The sequence below is a fragment of the Pyrus communis genome, chromosome 12, assembly GCF_963583255.1.
Source record: "Pyrus communis chromosome 12, drPyrComm1.1, whole genome shotgun sequence".
NCBI lineage: Eukaryota > Viridiplantae > Streptophyta > Magnoliopsida > Rosales > Rosaceae > Pyrus > Pyrus communis.
The window spans coordinates 3,898,406-3,909,123 of NC_084814.1; the positions used below are offsets into that span (position 1 = coordinate 3,898,406).

A 10,718-nucleotide genomic window follows, 5' to 3' on the forward strand; every position below is an offset into this window, starting at 1 on the left:
TCTTGATGAAGAGAATTCAGATGAGAAGGGATATAATGGCAAACAAAGTTGGAGATCTCTATCCTAAAATCAAGAAAAAGTTGGAGCAAGCCAAAATTCAGAGTGGCAGGTGCATTGCACAGTGGTCAGGGGGCTCTAAATTTCAAGTTGATGCTGGATGGGGGGAGCAATATGTGGTTGACTTGGTTGAAAAGACCTGTTCTTGCAGAAAGTATGCCTTGACAGGAATCCCATGCAACCATGCAATATCGGCTATAAATTTCAAGAGGGAAAAACCGGAGGACTATGTCAATGCTTATTATTCGAGGGCGCAGTACTTGGAGCTGTATTTTCATTTAGTAATGCCGATGAATGGGATGTCTATGTGGGGGGAAACTGATAAACCACCAATATTGCCTCCTACATATACAAGGCACCTGAAAGGCCGAGGAAGAAGAGGAACAAGGAAGTTGCTGAGAGGGACAATGAGGGTGAACAAACTCCCACAAACCCAACCAATAATCCTCAAGGTCCTCCTCAACCACTTAAGCTAGGAAGGAAAGGCCAAGGCACTTTGAAATGTACCGTATGCAAAAAGGAAGGTCATAATGCAAGAACCCATCATAGACATCTTCCTCCAAGAGACAAACATGTAACATTTTCTACTTTATATGATTTTTTAAATCACTTAACATCATATTACACTCTTAATCCTTTAACATCATTTTCTACTTTGTAGGCATCCACATCTGCTCAAGGACAAACTGCACCTAAAAAGAGGACAAGGAAAACAAAGGTAAAAACTTAACCATTTCCTTAGTTGTAAAACATTTGGTTTTAGTTAAAAAGCTTGCTTGGTCTCTAAATGAACTTTGGATTTAGGCATTACAATCGGTAGCTGAATCACCTAGAAGCACCAAGCAGAGAAAGACCAAGCAATCCACTAACTGAATCATCCAAAGGCACCAAGCACAGAAATACCAACCAACCCAGCCACAGCCACGTTTTTTGCACAGATGGTTGTTTTTTGTAAAGAAATTGTAAAGTTTGAACAGGTTTTATGCATCCAATAGGTCTTTTGTGAATTGAATGGATGATGTAGCAGGTTTTATGAATTCAGTAGGTTTTGTAATGTTGGTTGGAGATGCTAGATGAATTCTGTTAGTTTTTTTAACATGTTTAACAATTTATGGATAATTAAGCAGGTTTTATGCTTAATTTGGTCTATTTCATATTTTTCTTGTAAATGATGAGTAGTTTGTGCTTGAATACACTTGTTTTGCTGTTCTTGTGGTTATATGCATTATTTTTGGGAGAGATTTTTTTAATTTGAGGTCAAGGATGATATAATATGTGCTTAAGGATGATAATTTGTGCTTAAAATGGTATATATCATAGGTTTTTTTTTTTTGCGGGAAAATTCAAAATTCAAAATACCAAAAAAAAAAAACCAAATATATTTTCTGACGTGGATGACATTTGGCGGGAAAACATTGGGTGTGGTGCCACGTGGAATCCATCTAGGCAAGGAACTGGGCCCCGGATCATGCCATGTCAGCATTTAACAGACCAATTCACGAACAAGCTAACGGAGGTATAACATTGAACCAAATTATAAAGATGAGGTATGACATTGTCAATTTTAAAAGATGAGGTATGAAAGTGTCATTACGCAAATAGTTGAGGTAGTTTTTTGTAATTAACCCTAATAGTTTTGAATCATTCTCCCTCCCTTTGATAATAATATTTAAAAAAATAAAAAATAAAAACAAGAAACTAGGACACTTGGGCTTAGGTGCATGTTGTTGATGCAAATTTCCACCGTCTTCAGTCTTGACAAAAATGCACCTGCAAAACAATCAACACCTTTGATCAAAGACCTAAACCTCACGTGCCCATGAGGTTGGGGGGGGTGGTTTAGGCCAATGGATCTCCGATATCTAAGTCAGTTTCTTTGAGAGAGTAAGTGTTTAGGGCTTTTTTAGGGTAGCAAATGCCTCTGAAATTTAGTAGAATATGGGGTATACATAGGGGAGAGGGCCGGCCATAGTGTTAGGGTTTTACCCTACACATGGCGGCATCCTATTGGCCAATGTTTATGGAGAAATATTCTCAAGATATTAAATAGGAAATAATATCTTGAGATAAATGAGTAATTATCCCTAATTGATCTAAACTAGGATTACTTACTTGATTGGAGTCAATCTTCAATTGGGAATGTATTAAAGATAGGATTTGGGTAATTAATCCTTATATTTAATGCTTATTTTCCTTGCCAATGGTAGGTGAGCTGTGGGCAGTAGTATTCAGCTGCTGAGAACTTCAGGGGTCTGAACTGCGCGTTGAAGTATTTGAGGAGCCTACCTATTTAATGAGGGCAATCTTGTCTTTCTTGAGCAAATATCCACGTGTCGCATCTATGATTTTTGGAATTATTTTAGGCTTCATACATGTCACTTCATTCCTTGCCTCAAGTTTTTTAGTTTATTCACATGTGTGTCTAGAATTTATATGACTTTTTTAATAAATTTAAATTGGCATTTGATACTCTTATTATTTGTTTATGTTTCCAATCTCTTTCCTTGATAGAATTTTGGTCATACTTGTATTTAAAAAAAAAAGGTTATACTTAGCATTAGTATTTTATCATATGATTTTGAAATGATAACATGGTTCGGTTGTAAATTTCAAATTTGTAATATTCATAATAATTGTTATTGATGTGTAAGATTCTACATATTAAAGTTAGGTTGACCATCCTTATTAGAAATTCTGCTACGATGTGTAGGTATTTTAAGGTTGATTGAACTTGATCTCGCATATGAGCACTTTTATATGTATTTCATGTCACTGCATTACTAGTCTGAGACTTACTACTTAACACAACATAAACCGACATTTGCGGATGTCAAATAACCTTATCAGTTATCCTATGGCTAAAAACTTACTTTACGACTTAAGATTCATACATTACGTGTCATGAGAATGCAAATTACTTGCTATCTCGTCCCATTCTAAGAGTCCCTACATCTTAAGTTACACCTAGGACTCACCCAATCAATCCTCCCTAATCATGCATTAGTTCACGCGTTGGATCAATGGATGTTTTTGCTTGGGGTTTGCTATCCATATTTTTTTTTTTTATTTCTCACACTCCTTATTAATTTCTATCCCTTGATCTTCTTTAATTCATCCGATCTGACGGCAGAAAATTAAAAGAGTGTGAGACAATCACGTATTATCATGCCAATTGCTCTTCGAGCATATTCGAACAATATTAATTAACAACGTTATATATTTCGGAATCTACAATTTCAAATATCACATTTGATTATAGGATATTACTTGTTGGAAATTACCTGATCATAGTAGTTGTTTTAAATCCAGCTTGCACCCTAGGCTGAACAATGGACCACTTCTAATTATCTTTTCTTTTTCTAAAGCATGTATGTTAAGGAGCATTTTTACCCACCATTATAACTATAATATATATTCACCGTACACATCATCATTGATACATATCTTTTCAACCAATTCTGGTTAACCTTAATATCAAATGCTCCTTTTCCAAGTTTAAAATATAAAAAATAAACGAGTTAAGTGGAAAGACTTGTCAAATAATCCAGTACATGATCATCATTGATACATGTCTTTTCAACCAATTCTGGTTAACTTTAATATCAAATGCTCCTTTTCCAAGTTTAAAATAAATAAAAAAAACGAGTTAAGTGGAAAGACTTGTCAAATAATACAGTTCATGATGAGCATAGACTATAATTTATGGTTGGTAAGCAAAACTGCGCCATGTACATCACATAAGGACCACAAGTCCGCAATTCCAACTAAGGTTTTCTGAGTTATCCTATTCACAAGTTCCAGATGGCAGATGGCAGATGGCAGATGGCAGAAGGCAGAGCAAACAACTCTGCCTAACATTATTAATTAGACATGAAACGAAAGTAGTAGGAGTAGGACCGACCTAACAAGGTACCTCACGGAAAAGCCCATATCAGAAAAAAAAGTTGCACACCCAAATAGCTAGCTGGCCCTTATCTTCTGGAGCTATTTACAATCAGGAATTTTGAATAATTTCCACATGAGGAGGGAAACGTGGCCAGTTCATGGCCATCCCAATTGTCAAATGTCAAAAGCTCACTTCTACACCCTATGGTCCTCGTTTACAAATCAAGCGTCCAATACATGTTAAAATTTGACAGAACACATGGTTATGGACTCGACTTGATTTGGCTGAGTGAAGTGAGAGGAGGACCACTACACTAGCCTTGTGGATGGGACAAGGTCCGCGACGTCAGCGGGTGTTGGAGCCGTTGATCTGAGGAATGTTGCAGATGCCTTGCCTTGTTAGCTCAGCTAGTACACCTTCAGTGGAAGGAGGCTTAAGGCCTAGAGGGAGGGGTAGCCATGGCTTGCTCATTGCCTCCTTCACAACCTTGTCAACAACTTCTTCTGCCTGCAGCATATGCATTACCTTGGTGGTTAGAAATGTGCCGGAGCTGTTACTGGCACTTCAAAATAGTTCTCTATACTTTTTCAAAGTGAAACAACTGAAAGGATTAAGGACATATACATGACAACGATTTTGAAGTGCCAATAATTAATCCCGTCAAATTAATAATTTTGCATGCATGTGCGTGATTTGAAGCCAAATTCAACCGACCTGTTTGGCCAATATGGATAAGCATTATTTTGGTGCAAACTATTCTCAATCATATAATTGAATGAGTGACTTTTCAATGTTGTTCAGTTTGATTTTTATAATGCTTTTCACACAATGACGACCAATTGGACAAATAACAATTGAAGGCTAAATTTCACTTTTTGCACCTATACTTTAATTCGAATTTTACCAACAGTTGTTTATCAAACATTGAAATTCAAGAACAATTTCCACTTCGAATTTCAATGTCGGGTAAACTACTGTTGGTTAACTGCGTGAGCAATCACATACCATTCCCCTCACGCAGAAGGGCATTTGAGTCAAGAAAATGAACAGAAATTCAAGGCCTTGTCCTTGAAAGTGTGTGTCACAGTAGAAACTTGAAGGTTTTCACTAAATTTAATTAGATGCAATGTCAAAATTTAGAGTAATGTGCATGAACGAAGAATCTGGGTTTGTGGTGTTACCGGATGAATGTCGAAAGAGTTTTGTGGCATGCTGTACCCATGGCCGTTTTCAACTGCATGACCTCCTGCATTTTGAAAACCTGATGTGTTCTGCAATTTGCAAACGAAGGAGTTAAATTACACCTATGAAGATATATTACGTATATAACCAAAGAGTAGTAGAAATTTTAATTCATCGGCATACTCACCTGAGGATAAGAGGAATAGCCACCTTGTTCAGGTGGCATTACTGGGCAACCCCATGCATCAGCTTGTAACTGTACGGTTTAGGGTTTATGTTATAACATATTTTACGATACACAAACAGATTATATCTACTATATATATTTACTTGTGAAGATGAAGAACAATGCATTACCCCTGGATAAGGGTTCCAGTATTGCCAACTTTGATCTGATGGTTGCCACTGGGAGTGGGGATAGCCAGGTTGGCCCCACATCTGGACGGTGGCCGGATGACTGCTGGCAGGTGGTTGTGATCCCCACATTGGATAGGCTGGAGGCATTGCTTGGGTGGGATTGGTGTAATGATATGGGGGGAAGGCCATGATAGGCCTGTGACTATAAGGATAATAACTCCTCTGGTGAATTGGATCTCTACTATGATGCGGCTGCAGCAATCTCCGGCCTTCTTCCTTGGGTAGGATGTGCCTCTTATGCATGCGGTATTTCTGCTCGCATGGTAACAATACTAATTAATCATCTCACCGTCACAATCTGAATGCCAAATATGGTATGAACACTAAAAAAACAAGGATTTGAAGCTTTAGAATTTCAAATACATGCTTAATTGGCAGGTAGAAAAGTTTTTTGGACACAATTTTATCCCATTCATGAGATTCGCATGATTGGTTATCAAAGAATTAGAAAAATGCGCACCTGGAGATGGCTTGCTATATTATGCCTCGTCAAACCTTCAGTTTTCATCAGATCTAGTATTCGAGAAGGAATGGCTTGATCCACACCCAATTGCTCTACTGCCTGCACAAATTTCTTATGCAGTTCGTACGTCCAATCTACCTGAAACCAAACATAAAATTGCAAATGTACTAAGATTTTCAGAATCTTCAAGTGCTCATACGTACTCAATAATTGAAGTGAGCACAAATAAAATAAATAATTTTCCAAGAGGATTACTAGTGTATTAATGCATGACCAACACATATAAATGTTGTCTGCACCAGTACGGGGTACAAGTTGAAAAAGCTCAAATAATCTATCATGATTTGATGTTAAATCAAGTACCTTCATCTTCTTCCGATTAGATTTGCATGAAGAATTGGGAACTGATGCTTTACTCAGATTTTCAGCAGCACCACCATTATCATTGCCACTGTCTATATTATCCGGGTGACGGGACATATCAACCTCACTCTTAGACCCATCACCTGAGTTATTTTCCTTTTTAACCGCCGTCTTCCTAAGCATATGATGAGGTTCTCTTGTGAGAAGATTCCCTTCATCAATTGGTTTATTACAAGTAGTTTCGACTGATTTAGTTTCAATGTCATGCTCCCCACTCTCCCTCTCTGATAGGCAGTTAATTTGATCTTGGCAATCTCCATGGTCCAGTAATCGTGATACTTGTTTAAGCTGCGGTGTTGAAGGAGCTGGGTACTTATCACACCCTGCTGATTGTTCTTGGTCATTTTCATGGACCCGCAGAACATTTTCTGTTTCTTTAGAGATTTTACAGTTCTGTTCTTCATTTTCCTGTTTGGGCTGCACCATGGATACTAGTGATTCTTTGACAGGCTTGAGCGTTTCAGAGATGACACTTCCTCCTGCATTGAATGCCTGCTCAGGATTTACAAAATCAGAAAATTTCTGCTTGCAAGAATTGCATAATACTTTGTGGTAGATCTTGAAACAACATTTCCACACTCGACAGACCTTATGAACCACATGCTGCCAAATATTCCTAAGTTTGTCCTCAGAGAGTGGTTTCGGCAGAAATTCAACTGCACCAAGCTGAAAATAGAACGTCATGACAACATATGATTCACAGGAAATGGAGTTAGAACCTTCAGCTTTGGTTTGAGTATTAAGACCATAGAGCTAAACTGGAACCAAAAAAATGTCGGTTCCATTGAAAGGTGAATTAAGAGGTTAGAGCAGATAGCTTACCGCTATACACTTCATCATGGTGCTCAGGCAATGAATGTTTGAAGTCACTGTAAGAAAGATTTGGCAGCTTCACATCAGGAATAAAAGTAATATTTAATTATCTAAATTGTTATTAAAAATTCGGATACAGATTCAGCAAATAAAACACAAAAGATGTTTATAAGCAAGTTAACAGACAAAACCATTAGAAGAACTAAAACAGAAACAAACTACAAATCACGAAATCAAGAACACAGTTTTGTGGCGAACTTAAAATGGTTAGAATTACTTTCTAAACTTACTAATGATAGGCAACTCCTTCGCAGTTTCAAGAAATTGGAAACCCCAATGGCCATTGTTTGCATTTACCTGGGACCAATGAACAGAGTGGGTTGCTTTTGTCATCAAAACGTCTCTGAAAGTAGCATAATTAGGTTATAGCTTCGTTTTAAGTTCATTACCTCAATAATTGCAACATGGAAACTTTCAGGGTTGCTTGAAAATGCTGACAATGCTTCGTTTTCATTGCAGAATGCAGTAACTGCAATCAACATAATAATGTTACCCAAAATGTGTATACATAAAGCAGGCATTGAAACAAACAATTTAAACTAAAGCAGTATAGTAACATAGAAGTTAAACCAACACTAAAATATGCAAATATGCAAATATGCTATTTAGATCTAAACTGCATTCAACACATCAGTTTAGTTCAGAGAATTACATTATTTTAAATCAAACAAGTATCCAACTATTCAACTTTAACCAAAAAAATTTAAAAAATAAAGGTAAAAAATCAATGGTGGTGTTGAGAATTGCAAGAAATTGATTCTCCTTCCATGGCTATGTAGCTTCCTAAGTTCCATACGACTAAAATCCAAATCGACATTTGAAGAATGCATCTATATAAAGAAGCATTATAATTGAGATGCCCTTGAAAAGGGGGACCAGCATACTCCTGGAATGTTAATGAACAAGTGCGAAAAGAGTGAAATTAAATAGGTTTCTAGTTTCGGAAACAAAATTGTTTTGCTAAGAAAGAAATAATCTCTAACCAATATAATCCATTGCCTCAAGCTTTGATCTTATCTGGGAAGCAGAAGTGGTGTCTCCATCAAGCAGAAGAACTCTGAGGCCCTTTGGGAAATCTTTCCACTCCTGCAAATCATTGGCAGTGCAAACCATAGCTGGTTTGGCATCCTTTATCAGGCTGCTGTCCTTGTGTACTGTTGCTCCAGATCACTGCTTTTAACCACCACCATCCAATTAATGAACTCTGCAAGATAAATCACTAATTAAACACAACCATCAATTCTTGATCTAATAATCTCAAAGCAAATAAAAGAAACAAGAGATTGAACAATTTATGAACTGGGAAATTCTTGAGTGTCAAAACTAAAACAACAGACAGTATAAGATCTTCACCATCTCAAAAGAAAATGAAGAGGTTAAACAAAAACAAAAAGGCAATAATACCGTCTGAAACAAAAACTGGGAAATTCTTGGGAGTGAAAACTAAAACAACAAACTCCACAGTTCAGGCAAAGGCATGCATGCACATATAATTAAGCTCAAAAGCAGCAGAAAAGCCAGCAGTATATAATATAGCTCCCCCAAAGCGAAAAATATAAACACATACCAACAAGATCAATATATATCCCAAAGAAAATGCAGTGAAAAATAAAATATTTCTTACTATTCACCAAAACACAAAAGGATAAAACCTTTGTCACCTCAAAAGGCTCTCCTTCAGGTCCTCTTCCACATCTTGGATGTATGCAGAAAGCTGCTTAAGAGAGAGAGAGAGAGAGAGAGAGGCTTAAGTGCGTCTTCTGAAGGCGTCTGAGGCCTCTGCATACATTTACCATCGGGTGTTTACGGACCACAGAATATGCAAAAAGTCTTTTCTCTTTCAATACAAAATTTTCTCTCTCAGCACACCTATTTTTTGGTGCATATTCCAAAACCTACCGGAAATGCACTTTTTCTCCTAATGAGAAATAATACTTGCATTCCCTCCTAATGTAATTTTACCTATAAATAATGTTATTTTACTGTAAAATATTATAATCAGAGTCATTCAATTTCATAATTTTTATTTGAAGATTATTACTAAAAAAACATTTGTCGAACATGAGATTATTTAATTATGCAAATGTGTCAAATAAAGCTATGCACCAAGTAACATATTAAAAATGAATTGTTTATTTATTTGATACATTTAGATGACTAAACGATTTTCGATTCGAATGATTCTTTTGTAGGGATAATCTTCAAATGAAAATGAAGAAATTAGACGTTTCTGATTATAATTTTTTTTATGGTAAAAATATGTTATTTGCAAGTGGAAGAATGAGTTCATCTCCCTAAAGGTGAATGCAAGTATTATTCTTTCATTATACAAAATACAAAGTGATACGTTACGTATCATAATACAAGTGAAGATATACTAAAACCTTATATTATAACACGTAATGTACCAATTTGTATTCTAGATAGATGAAAAAAATTCTCTCCTCACACAATGCATATTATTTCATATATTACAATGCATTAATGGTTTTGTGTTTATGAAAAATATTGCCTTGTCAGATTATTTTTAATATAATCATAATTTAGACATGTTTATATTGTTCAATTGGGAATCTCAATCATTTATCTTGTATTAATCTTGTATTAATGTTTAATTCATATCTATTTCTTTTTCAAATAGCAATATTGGGACAAAGAAATTGAACTCATGACCACGTGTATGAGGACGAACAGTTTTAATATTAGGACATAGAAAATCGAATTCAGGATCACATATATAGAAATAAATGCTTCTAATCAACTCGGTTATAAGCTTTTTGAGATAAGATACGATGTTCATTGATATAAGAAAGGAATATGTACAAATAGAAGATCTAGTGCATTAAAAGAGTCTTGATAAAAATCTTGTCAAAGATTTCGACCCGGTAAAAAGAAAAAGAAAATATCCTTTACCAACAAAATTACAAAGTTATACTATTCCTAAAAATAAAACCAGTCATTACATCAGAAGATTTCTCGAACAACAACATGAGGAGGTTTCTCCAACCACAGCTATCAGCTTTTGCAAATTCCCCATTCGTTATAGTCTAATTGTTCATTAATCTTTAATAAGCTGTAGTGGCCATTTAGGATTCTCCCCTTTTAATCAGAACGTGGGTTGGGAATTAATCAGACACTCAACTAACATTCCATTTTAGTTCTTTTAGCCACTTCTGACCACGTCACACTTTTCCATAAAGATTGATTAGTATCCTTTATATTATGATTTATTTTTCGCTTTTAGTTAGAGCTGTGATCTCCACCTATAATTTTCTTATCATATAGTGGCCCACAATTGAATCATGATGCAAATGCTCTCTTCTTGTAAAACACTTTGGTTTGCTTAGAAGTAATTTTAAAATAATTAATAGTGTTCCACAGAAGTTAAAAATTATTCTAAGTTGAAAACATTTTTGA

At 35.8% G+C, this 10,718-nt stretch overlaps 1 protein-coding gene across 5 annotated transcripts; it reads right to left on the reverse strand.

Moving 5' to 3' along the window:
• Positions 1-3,703: 3,703 nt before the first annotated feature.
• LOC137711210 (two-component response regulator-like APRR2) lies at positions 3,704-9,198 on the reverse strand. Of its 5 annotated transcripts, none has more exons than XM_068450423.1 (12): positions 8,963-9,198; positions 8,285-8,505; positions 7,691-7,770; positions 7,532-7,598; positions 7,251-7,297; positions 7,017-7,094; positions 6,369-6,920; positions 6,003-6,143; positions 5,483-5,794; positions 5,313-5,381; positions 5,125-5,214; positions 3,704-4,450 (listed from the first exon to the last, which is right to left on the reverse strand). In XM_068450423.1, exons 2-12 carry the CDS (start codon positions 8,412-8,414, stop codon positions 4,289-4,291), a joined length of 1,728 nt encoding a protein of 575 aa, XP_068306524.1. In that variant the 5' UTR covers positions 8,415-8,505; positions 8,963-9,198; the 3' UTR covers positions 3,704-4,288. The 5 variants fall into 5 exon arrangements, with proteins under 5 accessions (XP_068306524.1, XP_068306528.1, XP_068306527.1 ...); XM_068450427.1 differs by having other exon boundaries at positions 8,285-8,520; XM_068450426.1 differs by having other exon boundaries at positions 8,954-9,198.
• Positions 9,199-10,718: the final 1,520 nt, after the last annotated feature.

What these genes read in the sequence shown, in the direction of transcription:
- LOC137711210 (XM_068450423.1), bottom strand. Translation starts at nt 8,414, where the DNA reads ATGGTTTGCACTGCCAATGATTTGCAGGAGTGGAAAGATTTCCCAAAG. An exon ending in GAAGGAGTTGCCTATCATTA is followed by an intron (nt 7,298 to 7,531) that starts GTAAGTTTAGAA and finishes TCTTTCTTACAG; the next exon opens with TGACTTCAAACATTCATTGC. An exon ending in CCATGATGAAGTGTATAGCG is followed by an intron (nt 7,095 to 7,250) that starts GTAAGCTATCTG and finishes TTCTATTTTCAG; the next exon opens with CTTGGTGCAGTTGAATTTCT.